This window comes from Cariama cristata, unplaced genomic scaffold, assembly GCF_000690535.1.
Source record: "Cariama cristata isolate BGI_N322 unplaced genomic scaffold, ASM69053v1 scaffold19426, whole genome shotgun sequence".
Classification (NCBI taxonomy): domain Eukaryota; kingdom Metazoa; phylum Chordata; class Aves; order Cariamiformes; family Cariamidae; genus Cariama; species Cariama cristata.
Genome location: NW_009622910.1, coordinates 31121 through 56234, shown reverse-complemented (window position 1 = coordinate 56234; position 25114 = coordinate 31121). Strand labels below are relative to the sequence as shown.

At 37.6% G+C, this 25114-nt stretch overlaps 1 protein-coding gene across 1 annotated transcript; it reads left to right on the top strand.

Annotated features, from left to right (window-relative positions):
• The first annotated feature begins 570 nt into the window (after positions 1–570).
• On the top strand, positions 571–18489 carry LOC104163506 (synapsin-2-like). Its single transcript, XM_009702533.1, has 2 exons — positions 571–727; positions 18312–18489. Exons 1-2 carry the CDS (start codon positions 581–583, stop codon positions 18438–18440), a joined length of 276 nt encoding a protein of 91 aa, XP_009700835.1. The 5' UTR covers positions 571–580; the 3' UTR covers positions 18441–18489.
• Positions 18490–25114: the final 6625 nt, after the last annotated feature.

Genomic DNA, 25114 nt, shown 5'->3' with positions numbered 1-25114 from the left:
CTTTTCAAAAAAGCATAGCAATAATTAACAAGGTCTTATTTAAATTTTTTCATTAATCAATAAGGATCCAGCCTTACCTAGCAGAAATCCAACAAACAGCTAGGAAGCTGAAGTTTTAGTTTGCATTTCCATGTTCTAATTCAGCTGATGAACATGGTATGAGCCACAAAAAGACGTTAAGAGAGAAAATCTTCAGAAATGTAGCTTAGACAGAAGCTTAGACAGAAGCACAGACAATTACTTCAGATTTTCAGCACACCACTGAATAGCCTAAAAGAAATCTCATTTTCCTGATCTGCTCTGTGCTTCCCCAGAAGGTGTATGCCCAAGTACCATACTGAACCTGTATATCGCTTGAAGCTTGGAAAGGGATGACATTGTAAAGTTGCTGTTCTCTTGCTCTGCTGACCCATATCCCGCATTTTTTTTACTGATATAACATCTACCATTTCTACAGATCTTGTTTGACTTTGGTTAAAAACAATTAAGTAAATAGATGACCTGATGTTCTACACAGATGTGGAATAAGTTTACTTTGGTGCCATGTCAACAGCTGATGTATTGTTTTATTTTACAGGTCATGGACTGTGCAATGCCTCTGATTGGTGAGCACCAGACTGAAGACAGGCAACATATAACTGATCTAGTCGTAAGCAAAATGAACCAAATGTTGTCCAAAACTCCTATACCATCTCCTCAGAGACCCACTGCCACTCAGCAGCCTCAGGTAGGAAACCTTTGTTTTTAAAACAGACCATCTTATTCTGTAATTTTTAAGCTTAAAATTTTCCTCAAAGAATTTGGCTGGAAAACTATGCAGACATACCCTGAACTACCAGGATTCAAGAACTTATCAACATGTTTTCTAGGTTTGTCATATTTAAACGAGATTATCTCCAGCTATAATTGAGAAGTGCAAGTGTTGGTGTGTTTCTACCAGTAAACTGGTAACTGTGGATTCAGTGAATTACCAGGCTTTGTATTGTTCCCTTTCAGTTGCATCTCTATAAAATATCATGGAAATAATAAGAAGCACTGTCATAGACAACATTTTCCCTGAGGACATCAGAAAGAATACTAAGACAATAGTTCTTTTTTATGTGCTGAAATTCATGAAAATACCTTACAAGTCTAGGAAACTCCTGAGATGTGTTAAGCATACTAGAAAACTTGTGTCAAAGGTTGTGAATAGATTCGTTTCACTTATTTTATCTTACATGGCCTGATAGTTAAAGTGTGGGGATGCAGAATTCTGCCCCTGGCCTCGCTACCAGCTGGCTTTCAGACTTTGGAAATCATCTTTGTGTTTCCGTTTCCTTGCTTACAAAATATTCTGTTGCTTAACTGATTACCATGGAGCCGTGTTGGTACACAAATAAAATGAATTTTATTTTATTGATCCTTTAAATAACTTCTGAGAGTGTGGTATTTTTGTAAAAGGCTCTAAGAACGTAAAAGTTTTGCCTCTAAATTGGAAACATACAGATTTGATGGGTGGACTATTAGATGGATAAGGAATCAGCCTGGTGGCCGCATCCAGAGTTAAAGTCTACAGCTCAGTGTTCAAATGGAAACCAGTAACAAGCAGTGTCCCTCGAGGGTCTGTACTGAGACCAATACTGTGTAATATCTTCATTAATGACATACATGGTGGCATTGAGTGCACCCTCAGCAAGTTTGCGGATGACACCAAGCTAAGTGGTGCAGTCAGTACACTAGAGGGAAGGGATGGCATCCAGAGGCTCCTGGAGGTACTGATGAACGAAAAATTGGTTATGAGCCAGCAATGTGGACTTGCAGTCCGGAAAGCCAACCGTACCCTGGGCTGCATCAAAAGCAGCATGGCCAGCAGGTCAAGGGAGGAGATTCTGCCCCTCTACTCCACTCTGCTGAGAGCCGACCTGCAGTACTGCCTTCAGCTCTGGGGGCCCCAGTACAGGAAAGATATGGACCTGTTGGAGCAGGTCCAGAGGAGGGCCATGAAAGTGATGGAAGGGCTGGAGCACCTCTCCGATGAAGAAAGGTTGAGAGAGTTGGGGTTGTTCAGCCTGGAGAATAGAAGGTTTTAGGGAGAGTTTATGGTGGCCTTTCAATACTTAAAAGGGGCTTATAAGAAAGATGGAGAAAGACTTTTTACCAAGACCTGTAGTGACAGGACAAGGGGTAATGGTTTTAAACTGAAAGAGGGTAGATTTAGATTGAATATAAGGAAGAAATTCTTTATGATGAGGTTGGTAAGATACTGAAACAGGTTATCCAGAGAAGTTGTGGATGCCCCATCAGTGTTCCAGGTCAAGTTGGCCAGGGCTTTGAGCGACCTGGTCTAGTGAAAGAAGTCCCTGCCCATGGCAGGAGGGGCTGGATTAGATGATCTAGTGGTTAGATCTAGTCTAGACCTAAAGGTCTGTTCTAACCCAGACCATTCTACAATTCTATGATTCTTTGAAAAGTGCTATATAAACGCTAAACAATATCTTTTATATCTTCATAGTTAGGCAGCAGGTCTGATCCAGAGCAGCATTATCAGCTACAACTTTCATGTATTTCTTTTAATATCCTGAAGGAATAAACTATGACAATACATTCTGACAATAAACTATTAAGGACTGTATTGCTCCTCTGTACCAACACGGCTCCATGGTAATCAGTTAAGCAACAGAATAAGCCAAACTGTAATACAGGAATTACCAAGCCTAAATCAAGAATCTATTTTTGCTTCCAGTAGGCTCCACACCAGGTAAACAATTTGAAAACAATTTTGTGGCATACCTCAGACAGACTAGTTCTTGAGGCAGAATGACTAATTTGTTCTTCAAATATATCATCATGTTTTAAGTTATAAAAATACACCATCCCACATAAAAAAGTGGTGTGGTTTCTATTTATATTACAGCCACTTGAAACTAAGCACAAAATTGTTTCAACCACGGAACCACATACAATGGAGAAGTTTCCATCCAACATGACTCAAGTCCATTGTAAAGGGCACTGAAAAAGAAAAGCAAGGAGGGGAAAAACATAAATCACCTTATGCCAAAATACAGTTTCTTTTCGGACTAGTAAATTGGCCATATATTAACATGAAGCAAGAAGTCACATTTAGAGTTGTCCAGCAAGTCAACATAAATCAAAATTTAAAACAGTAGTAGACATTATTGTAACATTAATAGATTCACAGTCATTTAAAGCATTTGATATTTCACATTTTGGGGAAAAAAATCAAAAGTCTTGGGTAGGCATGCTTCCCTGTAATCTAAAGAAGGCAAAGGAGGAGGAATGTTTGTGGTTGTTGGTGTCATCCAAAGAAACTGGTTATCTGTTGTATGTAAATAAAGTTTTTACTAATTTCCAAACAAAAACTGCCTATATGAGTCCAGAATGAAAATAGGAGACAAGAAACATTTTAAGAAAGTTCCCAAATTCCTCAGTCATTGCTGTCATGTCCATGACAAGGGTTTTTTTCCTCTTAAAAAAGTTTTGGATGAAGCCGAAGATAGTATTTGCTGGCTAGCTGCTGAACTTCTGTTAGATTTCTACCTAGTTTAGGTTACTGAAGAATTCAGCCTTTGCTAATAGCAACAGGATGTTATTCAACATTAGTCTTCTTTTCCTTATCCTATCCTTAAATTATGGATTGCAGTTGGCCGAAACCAGAGATATTCTTTCAGAATACTGGCGGTATTTGTTAGTTTTCCTCTCAGTTAATCAACCTCTGCCTCCTTAAAATTTGCCTTGTTATATTATCCCCCAGTTTAGGACAGACAAAGGGGATTTGAACTTCTACAGAAGGTACTATTTGCAAATGCCCATTAATCTTCCCAGCTTTGAGAGTAAATCATGAAACAGATCTGTAGTATTTAAAACAGGTATCTCCTCCTGTGTAGTTAATTTTTAGCTGGGTTGTTTTCCTAAGAATAAAATCAGTCTGTTAAAACAAGCTGTCCCTTTCATCTTTGAACAATCTTCTCCTTTTCTAATCTGAGAAATTATTTCCTATTGTATTTCCTATTCCTATTTAAGAGCAACAAAGCTGGTGAAGGACCTGGAGAACAAGTCTTAGGAGGAGCGGCTGAGGGAGCTGGGGTTGTTTAGTCTGGAGAAGAGGAGGCTGAGGGGAGACCTGATCGCCCTCTACAACTCCCTGAAAGGAGGTTGTAGTCAGGTGGGGCTTGGTCTCTTCTCCCCGCTAACTAGCAATAGGACAAGAGGAAACAGTCTCAAGTTGCGCCAGGGGAGATTCAGGCTGGATATTAGGAAGAACTTCTTCACGGTAAGAGTCGTTAGGCATTGGAACAGGCTCCCCAGGGAGGTGGTGGAGTCACCATCCCTGGAGGTGTTCAAATAACGTTTAGATGTGGCGCTTCGAGACGTGGTTTAGTGGGTTTAGCGGGCATGGTGGCATCGGGTATACGGTTGGACTTGATGATCTTTGAGGTCTCTTTCAACCATAATGATTCTATGATTCTATGATTCTTGAGAAACACAGTCCATTCATTTGTGGGGCAGGGGGATACAGCATATTTCTACAGGTCACATAAAATGCAAAGCCAGTAGTTTACACCAAATCAGCTATGTGCATATGTATGTGTGGTCTTAGAAACCAAAGTAATATAAATATCAAAGAGTAATTTGTGTGTTTTGCTACTTCTGCTTTTAAATGAACAGTTTACAGTCAATAGTACAGCTATAGATGTGCCATGTTTTGAATTCCCTTATTATCTGTGTGGGTTTTTAAAAATTATTTCTGATCTACCCACTACTGTGGCATTGGGTGCACCATACATAAAAGAATGCTTCAATTTATAAATGTCCGCAACCATCAGTACCATTCCAATTAACTATCCATCAGAAAACAAATCAATGATTAGGAAAATAAGTCTTTGTTTAGAGGTATGCAGCCAAATCTTGATGGAAATGATTGGCCTTGCAATATGTTCTGAAGTCCAACAAAGTAATTCCAAATTCAGTCTGTCAGAGTGCCAGAAGGAGCAAATTCCAAAGGCAGAGACCTCAAACAACTGGCATGCTTATGTTGAAACCTCAGAGGTGCAGATCCTGTGATTCTTAGACGCATTAAATCTATCACCTGAGATATTAGACATAATGAGATTTTTAAAATATCTATTTTGTATATTACACATTTATTTATCTATAAACACTTGTACAGGCTCTCTAACAAGTTCTACTGGTACAGAATGGCAGAGGATCTGTGAAAGAGAAAGGCTACAGTTTGCAGCTCTGTGTGTTGCACCTCACACCACCTGACTGGCTGCAGCCCACAAACTGTCTCTCATGCTTTTCTCTTCTGGTCCCGGGCTACAGTTTCCTGCAGACCTCTGACAGTGTGATTGAACTGTATTGGGGTAGAAAATACTCTTGATTACAGGTTTCAAAGCTTGCCAGTTTTGCTCTTATCAGCTACTTTATGAGTCTTCCCCCTACAAAGAAAAGCAAGAGTCCCTGGACTCAGAGAAGTTCTATCTGCTATAACTACATATGGTCAAAAAACTCTTTCCAAAAATTAGGTTGTTTCTATTTAATTTAAAAACATGACAAGTAGTTTTACTCACAACCATGGTGAAAATATATAATATTAGAACTTTATCTAGGAATATGATTTTCACAGAAGTTTTCCACAAGAAAAAACTGCTCTACTTAACAGGCAATAAAAGGATGGAAATCTAAATTTCCACCTTTTGTAAGCTCTTTGAATACTTTTGACAGCTCTTTTGAGAAGCCTTTTTCAAATCTTTCCTAACAAGCAAACCAGTAGGTTAAACTACCCAGTGAAGTGTTCTAGCCAGTGGACTCACTTACCTCTGTCTCCATCTGTTGATAAGAAAGATCACTGCTGAAACTTCTGCTGTCTGGATTTGCAAAACTCTGCAGGTGGTTGCTCAGAGCAGGATATTTTATGCTTGTTTCTGTAGCAGCATTTGTATATAAAACAATAACAGTAAAACATCTATTCAAAGCTGTGTATCAAGTCATTATATGAATTGTGGTAAACTAAATTCTGTGTAGAGTATTACATTGTGCATGAGTATTGCCATAAAATTCAAATGTTTATGGTCATGTTAGCAGTTGAAGCTGAGGAAAATCATATTAGGAAAGTGTTGTTTCAGTCCAACTCTGTTGAGATCATGTTGCTTTATTCACAAAAGAAAAGGAATTTACTATCCTTAATGGAAGGAAGAAATTTGTGCACCAGTCACACAATATCTATAATGACATAACATCACAAAGAGTGTAGCATTCCCAGCTATATCCTGGTTCTGTTTGATTTGAAGGAAAGGAGAAGCACACCAGTAATAAACCAATAAATGATGCAGAAGTAAAGAGGATGGTACGTTGATTATTTTGAGACTAGAATAGCAGAACCTGAAGTGTTTCATTTTGCAACACTCTTTTCTAAAATGTTTTAATACCTTCTTCAGTCTTCACCCACAGGGAAGTTCAGTACAATTACATTAAGTTCAGTAGAGGCTGGGGTCGAGGAGCCCTTACTCAGCTGTCTGCAGCTATTTAGAGATCCGGTTTGATTTATTTCCATTTTTCCTATTTTGCAGTTTATTCATTCCCTGCCCCCTTGTATGATTTGACTACAGCCAAGCAGTTTTCTCCAGTTTTATTTTTCTATGTCCGGAGAGAAAATTGAACCAAATGTGAACATAGTGTAAATAACAGAAAGTATTACCTCCAGAGAGAAAAGCAAACCATTATCAAATTACCTGTTCTTGGGCTTCCACAAGAGTAATCACAGTTCTTCCATCTGTTGGCTTTACTTTTTTTTAAAGCAAACTACTTATGATGAGCGGCAATTTGTTTCAAATCATGAGGCTTTTATGATGGCCTGAATATAGTTACTTGCTTTGATCTTAACTGAAGGAGAACACACTTAATTGGGAAGGATCCCATCATGGAGTCATATGGAAATCTAGAATTCAGAATTAGTCTGCTTATTAGGAGAAGTAAACTTCTCTGCAGAAATTTGAGGTGTGGACCTTATCTCTAAATTACTTTCTGCTTTGTGCAGTCTCGTAGAAGTTCATCTGAAGTATAACGATTGATTAGGGGAAGAGGAACAGGGCCATGACTTGCAGGTTTGCTGCAGCTTTGTATCGTCCTTCAGATCCCTAACGCTAAATCCACTTGCATTAGCCAGGCCATGGTCATACCACCAATTAACACCATCAAGAATTTTCTTTCAGTCGCAGTCCCTTGACACTTACTTGCAGGAACATATTTTTCTTCCTTATGTCTGGAAGGAAAGACTGCCTAACAAATAAACAAATTAAAAGACCACACTAAATCGTTCTGCGTGAATGAGGGTAAATACAGGGTTTCAGTATTAATATCTGAGAATCCTGCCAAACTGGTGCAAAGCAAATCACTCCCTGGTGTAATTAGATCTATACTAACAGACAGCAGGAGTCATTTAAGAACAGCTTGCCTTAAGAACGTTGCTAAAAGATCTAATGACTCCTAAAACCATACATGCTGTATTTATTTCTCTTAGGAAGACATTTAAATAGGGGATAAATGGCAGCTATGGCAACATACGACCATAAAGCCAATGTACCCAGATTTGTGGAATAATATCTGATGGAAGTCCAGATCCTAAATATACTCAAGAGATTAGCCTGACTTTCTCCCTGCCCCACGCAAGGGAGCACAGAGACCCTGGAAAAAAGCCTGGACAGGATTTTACTATATGCCTCTTTAATTGTTTACCTTTCCAAACTCTTACATCAGGTTACTCTATATAAACAGAGCAATATAGCTTGTCAATACACAAGTAGTGTATCTGTGTAGATACTAATGGAGTACCTTCTGCAGTCTACGTTAGCAATCAATAAGGGGTTTTGGGGTCATTGTTTACCTCAGGAAGTTTGTACGCACTTTGACAGCCATCAGTGACTACAAAGAAAAGCTAAGTAGTTGTTCTTTACCACTTACACTGTCCATCTGCCTAAAAGTTCTTTTAAATTGTAGTTCCTAGTAAGCAAATTACTTTTCATATTAAAATGCTTATTGAGTTATTGTTGTGACTTAAAGGAAAATTAGTCAGGCAGCAGCAAGATGCCTTCCTAAAAATATTGGCAGAGAATCTAAAACATTGTCATCAAGACTGCTAAGGAGTGATGACAAATATTGCTGGGACATATATACATCACGGAGCACGAAACGCAATACGTTCAAAGGTTATATAAGTCAAAAGCCATTCTTAAAACCGTCCTGTTAAAACGATTTTTGAAATTCTGACGGTGTGGAGCTCTTGGGCTGCAGGGAGTTTGGGTTATTTGGATCCTAGCGACCTCTCGTGGCGTGTTCTCTGCTGGCAGAACTGGTTTGGAGAGGTCGGTGTTAGTGCTACAACGCCCTACGGCGATTTCTAGAAGCTGTATCATGTTAACCAAGAAATTGGGTATGCGTTTTACACATGCTAAATGCTCTCTATTTGAAAATTTCTCATAATGCTATTGCAAGGTATTTATTTCATTTCTTTTCATTATTTTAATATGGAATATATTTTAATGTGCTGCCTTGATGTGTATGTATATATAAGTGTGTACATATACATACAATGTATATGTATATTTGGAAGAGGACATACTTATTTTAATCAAAGGGGTTTTTAAGCTTTTAGTTATTTTATGTTTGTGAAAATATAAGAAAAACAGCTGTTACCCTTTTAGATCTTAATATAAATGTATGGAATTAAGAAAAGCAGAAGAAAATAAACATGTATGGACCCTGAGCTCACCACACCCTGGTGAAAGGCCACATTTGAGGCACACTTCATTCCAGCAAAATTTATAACAGTCAAGTTTATTTATCACAAGTATAGAATGATAGCATATATTTTTTCTACACCAAAGATGTTTTGTCCATCCTTGAATAAGATTCAGGGCAGATACTGTGTTCTTCATTTAAGTGACAGAGACTCGACAGAGGCAGAGACTCAGACTTTAACAGCTTGATGAAGGATATCCATATATTTAAAACAGTCACTATTTCATTACATGACTCTTGATTTATTTTAAGCACTTGAACTTGGCAGTCAGGTATTGTAATATATTAAAAACAAAGTTCATGCAGGAAAATAAATCCTAAGATTTTTAATATCAACGTAATTAAAAAACAGGGGGACACAATGTACAAAAGTTGAGCAGAGATTTTACTAACAAATTGATCATGAAAGTTAAGATAACCTATTTTAAAATACTTACTGAGATCCTGTACCAGTAGATGGAGTAATTACTAAGAGAGGTACATAAGTATTGCTCAATTCTGTTGCTTATTTAGTCTCATTTGGGAAGAGAAGTAACAGGTAAACAGCTTGCTAGATATTTGCTAGTGAGAAATCTGCATAAATGCTTTTGGTTGTTAGCTGTGAATGTATCCATTAAATGATTAAATCAAAACACTAATAAGTGCTTATCTTAGCTTGATTTGAAATAGTGTGCCAAGAACTAAACAAGTGTGCCTTGAGAATGCCCTTTTTGAAGGGATCTGATGACGTTTAGACTGTAAGAGAGAATATACTAAGGGGCATATATTAAAGTTTTAGGATTATTTGGTCAAAATTTCTACTGACATCAACAGAAATTTCTCCAAATGAAAGAAAAGCTTTCAGGATGTGGCCTCTTATTTTTTTATTTCTGAATACTCTATATTGAATGCTTATCACCAGCAGTGCACCTGGAAAAACATATGATCCCTACAGACAAGCCGAGCAAAGCTTGGTAAGAGGAGTTGCTCACAAAAGTACTCGTTAGAAGAGAAGCCCAAAGGAAAAAGCTTCACAGGCAACGTGACAGAGTCAAGCTTCAGGACCAGGATGATTAGGATGACTTCAATTGTCTGTAGGATATAGCGCTTTAGCCTTAGTGCTAATAATTTTATAAATACAGAAGCACAAAATGCTAGCTAAAACTGAAAAACGTAATAAATATGACTAGTTAATAGATACTTTTCCCCATTTATTTTAAATATAATAACAATACTGTTCTCATTTTGTCTTCAATCACACAACAGAATTATGCTTTTGGTAACTTTTTTATTATCTTCTGCCAGATGATCTGATCATCTCACAATCTGCCAATTGTATTGGCAGAAGCAGACACTATCTTTGAGAATTCTGAAACTCCATGGTGACTACCCTGAAGAACAAAGAAAAAATTTAATTTTTAAGTAATCATGAGGCCATCACTATAGAGTAGCCTATATGTTCTTAGTAGACTTCTGTGAGAAATAGTTTTTTTGTCCCACAGGCGTTTTTTGGGAAGCTTCAAAAACCATCTTCCTTCCATTATAGAGCAAAACTCAGCCTTTTCAAAATTAAAACAAGGAAAACAGTAATCCCAGTCTTACAGAACAGGCAATAGCTGCCACATACACAGATAGAAAAGGAGGGTCTAAGTTAGATCTTTCTGTTTTCTATTAGTGCTGTGATTACTATCATATAACATCCTTTTGATTTTTTTATTTTATCTTATTTTTCATCTATTTTTACTCTCTGATTTTGTTTATTTAAGCTGAACCTAATAGAAATATCTTTTTTTTGGAGGCTTTTCCTTAGTCTCCTTTCCTTTCCCCACTGTGGTGGGTGTTTCCTCTCTACTTTTTTTTGTTATCATTCTCTGTCTCCACTTGACTTTTTTATTTTATTTCTCTGACCTTTAAATCGTAACCTGTTAAGCAAAGCTGTTTGGCCTTACTCCATGTTTAACTTGCAAGGATTCTGTTCTTCTCCCCAGCAGTCATTGCCACAGTTTATTTTGAATAAGGACCATGTGCTAAATATGCATTAAAATTTTTAAACAAGGATAATAAACTCCAAGAGAAATTATGGAAACATCCAAAACAGAGCAGGTCATTTTCAAATATTCTTGATTTGTCCATAGAAAAAAAGAAGCAACCTCCTGCCACAGCCCACTGCTTCAGACACTAGTCTGGTGATGGACCAGTGCTCCATCTGTCTAGCTGCCAACAGAGCAAGCTTGTCTTCAGCTGCTTATGTACCATTCTCCAGCATCTCTCAACTCCTAGGAGAGACTCAGGAAGCTTGTCAGAGTTCAGACCAGCCACCGATACCCCCTCTGTGTGGCTGTGTGCTTGGGCTGCCCCAGGAGAAGCAAGAAGAGAAGCACACGCAACCATTGATGGCGAGCTCTTATGCTCTGTTCACATACTAGAGTTCTGAACTTTCCTGTTGTTTGAGGGAGAGTTCAAGTGTTTCGCTCAGTGCACTGCCTCTTTTCCATGCCTCCTCCCACTCCACCCTTCTGTAACACTGATACAACACTATTAAGATAAAATGTGGGTTATAAGACTGAACTTGAGTTAGCTCCTGATTTTTTTCCAGACTCTCTTGTTTCAAAGCATAAACGTCAATTCTGAATGGATCCAGTAATGATGGATCTTTGTGGCTCACAAGGAAGTTCTGCAGATCTTAATCTCATCCTGTTCATGCAAGGATCACTTGCCAGTCTATATTTTAAAAAAATGAAGTGCCTTTTTTTTTTTTTTTTAAGACTGGAGGAGCGGCTATAGCATAGCATCAGCCAGGGTCAAAGTCCCTGGGTTCAAGGGTCAAAACCTTCCTTACAACTTCAAAACAACAGCACAGGATTTTGACACTATCAAGCCCCAAGGGGTACCTTAGCCTCTATGTATATAGACGTATCTGTATGCTAAGAAAGGTGTAAGGAAGTTTAACTTCCCAGTAACTGGACAGTCTTCTAGGTGTATTGTACCACTTTCACTTGCCTGTCCATCTGTCTTTCAGCTCTCTTTCTCTGGTACAAACATGCATGCGTACAGTTTTCGTCTCAGCTGCTTTAGCACACAGGGGGAGCTCTCTCCTATGACATAGCCCACATTCCTTCCTTCTCTATGGGGAGCAATTTTTTCACTGGAAAGAACTGCCTGAAAGCTGCTGTGCAACTGTATGCTTTTAATGTTCCCTTTTCAAAAAAGAGAAGTTGAAATCTGGCTTCTTTAAGCAAGAGCTGCAATAAAATAAGACTGCATCCGTGTCCATTAGGCTTATTGATTGGCTCTGGAAGGGGACCATCTAGCTTCAACAAGTGATGCTACTTAAGAAATTCTTTTTCCCCAGTAAGACGACATCCTACTTTTTCTCTAGAAACTTCGTCTCTTTGGGGGGGTGGGATTATTTTTGTTCAGCAGAATAATAGAAAATAGGGCTGGAATGGACAATGGGAGGTCACCTGTTTCTGTATCTCAGAGAAAATACTGGAATGTACCTTTTAACAGCAGTGAGTCCATACTAGGGTATTCATTTCTAAGACTGTGTGTAAAAATATTCAAGAAGGAAACTATTCTCTGGGAACTGATTAATTATCCAGCAATGGAAAACACTTAGTCTATAAAATCTAAGGTAGAATACTTTTTGATGTTTTTTTAAAAAAATAAAAGCCTTTTTCAGTGCATTTTGTAAATACTGTTCCAAGTAAAGCTTATGCTATATAGCTTGTTTTGTGCTCTTAGCAGTCATTTCCCTTCCCATTCAGAGGAAGAACTTAACAGGTTTTGCACAGGTAGTTTGGAAAAAGTTGGTTGAGCAATAGGTAAAGCTGCTCTAAATTTTTGAATTCTTTATCACAACTTCAACATGAAGAAACTCTAGACTGGCATCAGTTTTCCTGAGTGTATCTTTTCCATATGGATTTCCTCAGTGGCAAAGGGCAAGACTGAACACTGGTACTCCCTAAAACTGTAAAAGACAGGAGCAAACTCTCCTCTAGCTGCCCCCTTTGCACTAGACAAAGTGAAGGTGGCTTCTTTTTAAGGTGTGCCTTACTACATCTCTCCATTATAACTGTAACTAAGCCTGTTTCACTGCCTTTCTCAGTCCACAGGGAATATATAATACAATAAATAGCAAAACATTTGTAGTCCTGTTCAGCACCACTGGCAACACAGCAAAGCAGGTGAGCGGTAGATTCACCCGAAATAGGGTAAGGTCTGAACCAGCAAGCAGTAAGTATCCCTGCCATGCTCACTGTACGCTACATTTATAAAGAGGTAAGCAACAAGTTGCTAAGGAGTTTCTTATTTTTGGATGCTCCATATCAGGAAGGCACTTCAAGATCTCACTGCTTTGCCAAATCATACAATATGTGCTTATTTCCAGCCCAGTTTTATTCAGGTTATACCCATTTCTTCTCAGTTGGCATTGTCCTTTAGTCTACCTTGTTTTCTGCCTAGTTCTTTACCAGTACAATATATTTACAAAAAGCAACTGTACTGCATTCAAGCCATCATTTTGCTAAACTAAGTGAGACATGTTCTTCCAAATGTTGTAGGTACAGACTCTTCCATCTGCCTGGTCAGTTTAATAGCACTTCTCTGTGTCAGATCAGCTTACCGTCATCTTTCTCGAGTAGGAGTGATACAAAAGATAGACAGCATCATGCCTAACACCTACTGGAAATACTTCACTGAATGTGTGATAAGAGTTTGCTTTTTTCACTGCACAAATCTTTCCCATTAGATTTCAGTTAGTGAGCTCTGGATTTCTGACAGATGCATGTTATGAGTCTATAAATAAATAAATGATTTTGGACATTGCATTTAAGTTGGTTTTGTTTGGTTGATTGGGGGTTTTTGTTTGTTGGTTTGGGGGTTTTTTTTGTGGTTGTTTTTTTTTTTTAAACTCCACTCATCAGTTTCATTCTTTCTTTAAGGTATTTTGGTCCTGTAGTCTTCCAGCTCTGTATCATCTACAGGTTTTACTAGCACACACCTACTTTTTGTGCCAACTTAGTTAATGAAAATTCTACTTGAGTTTCACATCCCAGTTACATCCTTCCCATTAGTTTTTCTTCAATAAGTGCCCATCTCCTCAGTAGCCACCTCCTTACCCACAATGTAATTCCTATGGTATTAGTGCTTAACCTTCTCCAGTATAGCTTGTACATTTCCAGTTGTTAGAGGTTTCTGGTATGAAATTCTGTATTTCATGAGTCAGCTGGTTTTGATTTCCAAAATGAAGAATATCTAGTCTGACCAATATAAGCCCAGGAAGATCTTTGATTTTTACCTCCATCTCATTTTTAGCTTTTATCCCCCCTGCCACCTTCCCCTTGCTCCTGTATTTATTATAATCTGTGACACTTCAAACATTCGTTTACTATTGACCCCCTACTTACATTATCTAAATTACATCTCTCCTAGCAATCACATTTTTTCTTAGTTCTCCTGCTACTTAATTGTTTTACTGTTTGTTCTTGTTCCTCTCTGAGATCTAACTCAGCCCGTATTTTGGTAAATCTCAACTGATCCCTCTACTTCTTGACCTGAAAAACATGGCTTTCCCTTCAAATATTGAAATACCTACGAAAAGCTTCTATCAGCTTCTATCGTTGCATTACAAAGAAAACTAAATGAAACCCAAAAACAACTATACATGCTCCAACTATAGTTCACAAAATCTTCAAACTCAGCCAAATCAAAATCAATTTTTGCTGGGACTCAGTTTAGCATCTCTTTTGCCCAAGGGCTATTTCCCTGCCAAGTTGCTGCTTTTGCTCCCACCCATTTCAATGTTCTTCAGACTATTCAAAATTCAAGTATATATGAATCCAATCTGCTTTTATACAAATATACAAGGTAGAAAAAGTAGAAAAAGAAGGAATACCTGATCAAATTCTAATACAACATGCTTTGAAGAACAAACAGTTCTTTCCTCCAGTTCTACCTCTAAAATTCCAAGGAGACTGTTTCAGGTAGGTGTGGAAAGGAATGAAGTGCTAGAGAGACATCTGGAAGCATCTGTCTTCTAGACAAGTAGTGGGGTTTCAGCTTTGGCTGTAATTAACTTAACCAATATTCTTAAAGACCATTAGGCAAGCAAAGCATCAATTGTTATACCTAGAGTTGAGAAATCACTATCATATACTTGCAGCATTCATGTGGCTTAGAGGTTTCCACAAGTAAAGTTGTATTTTTTTAGCATAGTTATATAAACAGTAAATCCCCTTTGAACAGGGGAGATTCTATAAGCAGTTCTATATAATGTTACTATCAACATCAGCCATCCCTTCTCTTTGGGGAATTTGGACGTGATGTGAAAGTTGTGTTCTGTAAAATGAAAACCAAAAGGGCTCCTTACAACAGCAGTCACCACACCTCACTTAGGTAATCCTAAACCATACTACACACTGTAGTTTCTAGCTTTTGTACTACTGATGTTGCTCTTTAGTCCTGAGCATCCAAATAAGAATTTGTTCAGAGTCATTTTCCATGATATATGGTGCATTCTAATCCTTGATTCCTGCAATGTTCAAACTAAGCAATAGGCAAGTTTGTAGATCCGAACTGCAGTACAGGAAAACATGTTTGTACTAAAAGAAAGTGGTAGGAGGGTGAGCTTCTAGGCTGGGCAACAAAGGAAAAAAAAAAGAAAAAAAAAAACCAAGAGGGGTGAATACATCTGCAGGACAGGTCTAGTCCAGCATCTCTGTTCAGAGAGATTGTGTTGCCTATAAGGAGTTAGCAGCTTTTACAATTACATTGGCACACCACCTTGGAGAGGTGAGAAGTAACAGTCTGTAGTTAATTTGCCAACTGGTGTTTTAGAAGAAGCCTGAATTTTTTTAAAGGCTTTGGCTCGGGACAGCAAACAAGGCTGGTTCAAAGCCTGTCTCTAATATGAAGTATCAGGGTTTCTGACTGTCTGAAAGAAAGACTCTTGAAAGGGACTAGATTACTACAGACCATTCAAAAACCATGAGTAAGATTTCTCAGTTAGGAATGTAACGCTAATTAGTCTTTTTGGGTCAGCCTGGGTGGGTTGGCTAATTAGCAAAAGTAATATACCCATGTGATTGGCCTGGAGTGTGGGTGAGGTTCCTGGAAGCACCAGGTGATATCTGGTGAAAAAAAGGATGTGTGGGTGGTAAAATCAGGACAGCTGCAGTCAGTGACTAGCGAGGGGGGAAGTACATCTTCAACAGAAAAGGCACAAAGGCTCTAAACTTTCAGAAGTGTTGAGGTAAGGATTAGCAAGCTTCTCTAAAGTTTATCAAAAGCTTAATTTAGGATAAAATAATTTCTTTGTAAGATGGAGAGATAGGCAGATTGCATAAGTACTGATGTCATGTCAAGTCAATTAGGTGGTGCACATGGTAAAACCCAAGACCATTTCAGTGCAAGAACAAATGGCAGATTTGCTTCAGCCTCAAGGCATGGAGGAGACAGAGGCCCTGCAGATGGTTTTTTAACATTAAAGTAGATGTGAATTTAAACTGCCAGCCTGTGTTTTCAGTTTCTAAATAAAAGATGAATTTTACCTACATCATCTTTTACTTTTGTTTTGGTAGAAAAATAGCAACACTCGTTCGTCCCCCTCTGCCACTGCAGAGAACCCTACAGTTTGGTTTACGACCCATTGTAAGGCTAGGAAGTCTACCACATGCTAATCGTAATAATGTTCCTTATAAAATATTATGCATGCTTTCTAACAAAAATCACATGATCTGTTTAGTCCTCCAGAAAGAAAGTCTTGGACGTCCTTAAGCCCAAGTACTTAGATTTTCCCTTCAAAGGTGGGCTCCGTGTGTCACACTACAGCACAAAGGAGAGACGGGCTCCCTCGGTAATACCGAGCACCCAAATGCCCTGAAGGCATACAGAGGAAGGTGCCAGGTGCATCAGAACAATGGTACTAGAATATGAAAGGCGTTAGCTCCTCTAGGGCAACTTTTCAAGGTTTCCACTCTGGGCTAATTTCCCCAGCATCCAAGGAGTTACTGATGTAAATACATATTGTTTCAGTGAGCTCCAACCTATTATACAGAGTGGATACCACAAATACTTAATGTTAGTGAAACATGCATAGGATAGAATGTCAACTTTTACATGTGGTTCAGAAAATTAGAGGAAGGAGAGAAACAAAACAGAGAAGACTTTAACCCACACTAAAGCACTTCAGAATTTTCTGGCAGCTGTGTCTTATGAAATTCTCTTTCTTTTCTACATATCCTTATCCTTTCAGTGATGCTTACCGAGAACTAGGTAACTGGGTCCGTTAATACAAGGATCATATTGTACATATAATTTTACTCCTCGTTTGGTCTTCTGAAGGTTGGTAACTCTGAATAATTAGAGTTTAGGGCCTGGCCTTTGTCCTTTTATTTATGTAGCTAAAGCGGACAAAGCCATTTGCAACAGCTGCATACAATAGAGTGGTGTTGTCTTGTAGCATTTAAAAAGTGCAACTTCGAGATTGCTGTGCAAGGATTCACATTACTATGAGTAAGATTTATTTCTATAGTTCTAAGATCAAACACAAATCTATCAGAAAAAAACAGCAAGCTTTGCAAGAAACATGTTTAATTAATTTTACATTTACTATTTAATACATTCTGGGATTTTTCCCTCTTGACAGATGGTGATTTAATTTCTGGATCCTTGAAAAAAACCTCAAGCTATTATGTCCAATGCTTTAACATATTTCACTTTTCAAAGTATTAGAGATGGGCCTAAAACAAAGTTTGGATTCAAATACTTATGTTCCCAGAGGGTGTTCTGCTCCAAGGTTTTGGTTCAGGCCCATCTTTTCCTCTCGACAAGTATACATTTGAAAAGGATACTGCCAAATAAATCTCCTGTTTTGAAAAGTTAAGTATTACATGTGTTTCTAATAACATGTCAGATGGAGTAGCATGAAGTAATTTCAATTATTTTTATTATTTGTCTGTGGGTTTTGCTTCCTTCTTTCATTTTGCTTAGCAAAACAGCTAACCTAGAGTAGTCCCTCTCCCTTCCGATTTACAGTCAGCGAATCAAAGTGAAACTATCACTAGCAAAAAATCCTGCTGTGCTAGTGCTTCCAGATACAAGTGAATGTAATTAAAAATACATTATTTCTTAAATTACACAAAGGTATCTGTTGAAGTCCATTTTCTATTCAGTTTATCCTAAAAAATAGAGCGGAAGCAATGAGATACAGAAAAGTCGTTTGAGGTGCTAGGAACTGAAGGAGAAAGACTATACACAAATGGAGGTAAGATTTGAGAAGGCACTCCTTACATCATGATCACATGCTGCAAAGGGAAAACAATTTTTTTAAGAGCTCAGTTTTGGATTAGTCCAGGATTCATATATCATGTCAAACAGCAACTAAATTAGAAAATGTTTTCTGGAATAAATTAAAAGTATAGGTTCAGCCCCAACCAATAAAGAGTTTTCTAACGAAAATAAAGACAAATTAGTGGAAAATTGGAAGTAAGCTACTCTAATTGTTTTTCTCTTCTGTTTTCAAATGTATTTTCCAGAGTGGATCACTAAAGGAGCCAGAGCCAAACAAAATCCCACCTCAGCGACCACCACCTCAAGGTTGTTTACAGTACATTCTCGACTGTAATGGCGTTGCAGTAGGACCAAAACAAGTCCAGGCTACTTAGATAATTGAGATTAAAAGCAAGGGTTAAAGCAAAAATGAAAAAAAGAAAAGGAACAAACACACAATCTTAAAAGAAAACATACCAGTTTTGTTCAATTTTTGCATTGTTTCAGTGCTGACCTGGACTGTGTTTTTTCTATGCAGTGTCAACTATACCGTCTGGTTGTTTACTTGTTCATGTCTGTGCGTGTAATGCTTACCTACCTTTCTCTGTAAAATTTGTGATTTCAGGGCTGTTGTCAACAGTGTACAAAGAATGTGCCTCTTTAGAGCCCAGTGCAACTGTACATTATGGATGGTTAGACAGTATTTTTTGAGTATTATATATCGCTAAGTAAAATACCACCGAGGTTCAACTCTAAATAATTTTGCTTACTCTGTGAGTGTGTGCACACTGTACTCATAGCCTTTATTTTTTTGTGCGTGTGCATGACTACTAGGTAGGTGATCCAGATATATTTTTAAAAGTCTAGAGTAGAATTTGCTAGTGAGGCTTTTTATTTATAATTTTATAAAGTTTGTTAACATTTGAGTTTTACTTATACACAAGTGGAAGTCTAGTATTTCAGTGACTCCATAAGATACAGTTCTTCCCAAGGAATATTTAAAATATCTTCTATTTTACATACTGGTATTCATATTTTTAGTAATCCTGCATTAAATTATTAGCTACAAAGCTATGTAAATGGGCCACCTATGTGCAATATCTCAGTGAAAGTGTGAGTATTTAATGTATCCTATTTCAATTAAGTAGTACCTTTTGTTGTCATTCTGAATTAGTAATCTATGGAGATTTTTAATGAAAACTAATGCAAATACTTTCAAAAATCTTATCTAAGAGTTAAATCCCAGGTTATTTGGTGAGAAGTACCTCAAGGACTGTTAAACTTCCTGTAAGAGCTCATTTTGTTTCAAATACTGAGATGGTAGGAGATGGTGGACCAAGGTACCTTTCACCACCTAGGGATCTTGCCCTTTGATTAGAAAGCAAGACAAAAATGTCAGTGGTTTTCTTTACCAACTCAGGTCTGCAATTTTAAACCTAGAAATATCCAGATAGCTATAAAGAAAATTCAGTCCCAGCGTTATCCACATAAATAGGGTTTATAACGATTGCTTGACACCAAACATGCAAAAAGACTTGAGATGCCTGACAACTGCTCGATTTTCTGTAGGTAAATTATTTGTGATCTTTGCAAAACCAATTTATAATGTAGTATTACGAGAAATACGCAGGCAGGCAGTTAATCTGTTGTGAGAAATCTAGTCTAGAATCACAAGCTACACACTGCTAGCATACCATAAAGCTTAGTTGCAAGTGAGCCACAAAACTATAATTTTAATCTTGAATATGTACAAAGATGAGTAGTGGCCATTAGTTTAGTGCAAACAATTTTGTTTAAAGGGAAAACAGCCTCATGTTCTACTTTTCCCTACAAACACATGAAAAAATTATCACTGAGACTCATCATTCTTAGTGTTTCTTTTATTTGTACAAGCTGGCTGGTAAGATCAGAATTAAGGTATGCATTATTAGCTATTTAAATGTTTGTGGTAAGTGCTACTGTTTACTACCTATTGGTAAATTACATTAATATTTTGCTTTAGTGATCAGCATTTGTCTGGGTCAGTGATCATTCCAATGATGGCCTTGGCTATTTTGTTCTATATTAAGAAAATTCCACTTAGAATCAGGTTCACAAATCCTTACCTCCAGACACCATAAAAGTGAATAAACCATACTGCCCTGGGGTGAAGAAATGAATCTGATGATTGACTTTATTTAAAGCAGTTGGTATTTTTTGCATGTAGCAGTACAAGTATTCACAAGTGCTTTTCACACGACATTTGTGAGTTGTGTGTGCAAAGAAGAGATGGGTGTTTCAGATAGGATTTCAGCTTGTTGACTGTAAAGGATTTACAAGGGCACACGCTATTACTACATACCACAGACAAGAAGCAAACCAAAATGTCTCTCTGCATGTAAGCATGCTTAGGTGCAATATTGTGGGTAACAGGGAACAGATGTTTTACAGTGTAGGCTTAATGTTCAGTTTTGTTGAGTTATTTTTGGTAAAAGTTTCTTTCATGATTGTTGCCTTTTGTACAACCCAGCTGCAAGAAAGTGAGCAAATGCTGGAAGTGTGACAGCAGTATATCTTTTATGTGAAATATCTTGTACAGCTTAATGTGCAATAAAAGAAAGTTATATCTGTCTTCAGTGTAAAGTTTCTGGCATTCAAGCCTGTATGTACAAGTGGGGGAAAGAAACCTTTCTGTTTTTCAGTATTGAGTGAAAGGAGACTAATAAGAAAACGATCCTTATTAAGATGTTGCAAGCCCATGTTATCACCTTCAAATATTTCCTACAAAAGTGGTTCAAATTAATAAACAATGAAGGCACATTCCTTAACATACAGTACGTGCTATTTATCTTTCTACACCACAACACACTGCTACAACTGTATTAAAACTTATGGAAGCATTAGTACACACTGTTCTCAGACACAGACACTGGAATCTTATATAGTAAGTGGAAAGCTAACTATAATAGCAATTTTTAAAAAAATAATGATATATTGCAGCAGTACTTTCAGATATGAAGGTTTTCTCTTAGAGACCTGAATAGATTGAGTCTTCTACTTGCACTGAATATCTACGTAAGACTAAAAATTCCCAAATGTTCAGAACATCTGTATCAGTTGTCTTCTATAATATTTACTGTTCAGCAAAACTCTTACCCTGACTGAAACATTATACAAACAGATCGCTCAGAATTTCCCCCTGTCCTTTCTTCCCCTGAACTCTGATGTCCTGCGTGCCTTGTCACATGCAAGAATAAAGATTCAGTTATAACAGCTATCAGCCCAGAAAACCACATTCAGACATCTGATACAAGATAAAAGCAGCATGCCTGCTGATATCTGACACAGCACTCTTTCAGCTAGAAAGCAGAAATAAAAACCCTGTATGATGATGTAGCATCTTTCAGCCATGGATTTCACAACCTAAGTCTCTACTACACATTGTAGTTTCACTCTTAATACGTTATTTTGCCGGTATACTTCCTTCTCAGTGGAAAGATCTCCTTGGTAAAGACTTAGTAATGACTTTCTTGTGTTTCTTGTAATGTTCTTGACATATTTCACTAAGGGGTTAAGTAAGTTATCAAAAGACTTTAAATTAGCCAGAAAATTTCAGTATAAAGTTGTTTTACTGCTATAAAGAGTAAATCTAAGAGGAATATTACAGAAATAATTTTCAAACTTTGGAGGAACAAAACTGCAATAACTACACAGAAAATAGTAGCTGTACTGCTGAAATACTGAATATTTCACCAATACATAGTGTAGTACACTATATATATGTGTGTGTGTGTATATATATATATACATATGCATACACACACTATAATATATTCAATTATCTCACAGCCTCTCCTTGAGCCGGGGCAAAATTATACTGGGTGTAACTCCATTGATTTGACTTGAAGTCAGTACTGCTACTACTGGGATAAATTTGGTACTACTTAGCAATTTTAAGGCTGAATCATAGGGGCTCCAAGGAAGTTACTAACGTACCAAGTGTGATTAGTAGTATTGACTACATGAAACTGCAGTCCGTGATAATAGAATTTTGTCTCAAAAGTAGAATTAATCACATTCAAAGGTTATTTTAAAGTGTTGGATATGAAATCTAATAAGAATTCTTTGATACTATAACATTATGAAGTTTTTCTTGTACTGAACCTAGGGGGCCCAGTGCAACCCCAAGGAATGCAATCACAAAGCCAGGAGCCATTGCAGCCACAGCGCATGTACCCCCCTGGGCAGTCAGCAAAGCCCTCAACGTCCCAGCCTCAGCGTCCGCCGGGACCTACAACTCAGCAACCACGTCCCCAAGCTCAAGGTCCTTCCAGCACCAGATTATCAAAGGAAGCAGAGCCACAGCCACAGCCACCGCCTGCTCCACAGCCAGCTCCACAGCCAGCTCCACAGCCAGCTCCACAACAGAAGCCTCAGTCTCATCCACAACTTAAGTAAGATTTGCTTTATCCATTTTTTTTTTTCTCCTCATAACACAGATTTTGTTGTCCTAACCATAATTTGGGAGTTGGTCTAACATTCAGAAAAAAAGGTACGTATGTTCCCAAGTCTCAAATCAGGTTAAAACATTTCAAAAAGCTTATTCTTTGTTTATGATTAGTAAGACAGTATCATTAGTTATATCCTAAGCACTACACAGAATTTCATTTATTAGTGGTGCAATTGCTGCCCCAGCTAGGTCTGAAAACTCATCATCTTTCTCATATTTGTTTTCTCCTTTTTCTGTCACTGACTCATGATCTGGGTGTGCTGTAAGCCTACACAGAAAAGAGGAAGTCTTATCCATATAAACTTTTAACCTTGCAGTCACTCAGACAACAGATTCCAGTTGCAAAAGGCCTATCTCAGGAGCAATCCAAATGAACACGCTAGACAGTGGCTGCCAAACTGTGTTTCTTTATGGTCGCACTTTGTTGATGGTTGTACGCTGCTACTGACTGTACAGCACAAGCAATTCACACAGGCCCTTTCCAGAGGAGACTGCAGGACTTGCACAGAAAACTGGAGTTACCTCACTACTGGAAGACTCCTTAATGCACAGCATGCTATCGCCACTATACCTAGCCAGCTGTGTGCGACAGCAAAGTGTATGGAAAGGATCTGTAGCTATACGCCCTCTCACAGCTTAAACCCACCTAACAGAAAACACAGGGAAGGTCTTAGTAATGATTTTCATGTTTTTCAACATGGCAATCCTGACACACACTATTGTCGGTAGAGTCACAGACACATTGTACTTTCTGTGGTTAAGCACAAAGACTGACATGGAGTCTTTGTTTTATCCAAGTAACAGAGCTCTCCTTTTTCCACCCACTCACATGCTAATACTAGTGTGAACCAATTCGGAGTCCTCACCCGAGCACGATTCAGTGGAAAAGATATGTTAGGTGACAATATGCAAAGGTGACAATATTTTCCTTGCCTTCCTAGGATGGTCTATTTCTTTATTCTCTTTTATAATCATAAAGATCAATTTAATTCATCCATTATTTAAGTATACGTAGACAAGAGGGAGGTAGATTTTCTTAAGCAAGGTGGAAATTAGTTTATCATTTGAAACTTAACTCGTGAACTTCTGATGTTTAAGAAAAACACTTAAGAACAGGTACAGAAGAACTGTACCACATACTGTTTCCCAGCTTTCTCTCTTTCCTTTAATTCCCTGTTCAAATCTACATTCATTTTTCTCTTCTTCGAATGGAATAGTCTCTATCTGAAATAAAATTAAAAAGGAGAAATTAAAGTTTTTAGGATGCAAGCCGTAATGAGTAGTTTTTCAAACTTTCAAGAAGCAGTTTTAGGTCCACACCAAGACTCAGATCTCCTGCCTGTAGGATTAACTCTATCTATTTGCATGTGTATGCTTTGTATTCACCCACATGCTGTTGCCTAACCTGTATGTACATGTTGTTAATCTGTGAATAAATATTTAATTAGGCTACTTATTGTGTTACTAATCAAGTCAAGTGCTGCTTCCCACCCTCCCTCTTTCAGTGAGTACAAACAAACATTTATCAGTCTATTCTCATTAGCACAACTATAATTTATGAAAAGCCTAAAACGCCTGTAGCACTGTTTGCTGTGCATTATTAGTTTAGAGGTAGAGAAGTTGCAAAGCATGACGAGTATAAGACAATCTGAATAAGAAAAGTGTTTCAGTTTTACTACAGCCAAAACTGAAACCCTATTATTGTACTGAGATAAAAATGAAATCAGCTAACTAGTTTTACTAATGCATGGATGTCTTGGTAAAAAGTTTAAAACTTGTTAATGTTTTCTATTTAAATTCAAGCCTACTTTTAAAATATTACTTTATCTGACAAGTCATGAGTTAAAGTTTTAAACCTCAGATATTTTCCTCCTTGTATGTTATTTTATTCATGCTGACAGAAACTTATACCATAGTTACATGATAGCACTAAAACCAGAATAGCATTGCTAGACTAACTGCTTATAGACAGAAAAAAATTATATCTGGCTTTGGGTATTTTTTTAAAGATATAGGGTGTCATTAAGCCTCCATTAAGGATCAAATGTCCAACAGAGAGAGCGCACGTTACAACTTTAGGATTCATTCTTCAAACTTTTACCAATATACCTAATTTTTCTTTGTGCATAAGTGTTTGCAGCCTTAACGAACACAATTATTAATCATCCTGTGTTGGCTGGTGATTTGGATTTAGCAGGCAGGCCCACTTTTTCCTCAAGTTCTAATTTACAGCACCCAATTTACTGGAATACAATGTTTCAGATCTGTAAAACAAGCAGTGTGTTCTCTAAAGAAAAGATTATCCTACTTCTCAAATCAAAGTACAGAAGGAACGTACTGTGTTGCAGCAGCTCTGTATGCTGCCTCTAACTATATTGCTTGTGTCGAATGTCCATTTTGTTCATGTGGAAACTGTCTACATCTCATCGACATTTTTCCTTGTCTCTTAATTTATACAAGTTATATGTGGATGGATGCTGATAGACAATATGACCATACAAAACATGTTGCATTTTTGTCTTGCAGCAAGTCGCAGTCTTTGACAAATGCCTTCAGTTTCACAGAATCATCCTTCTTCCG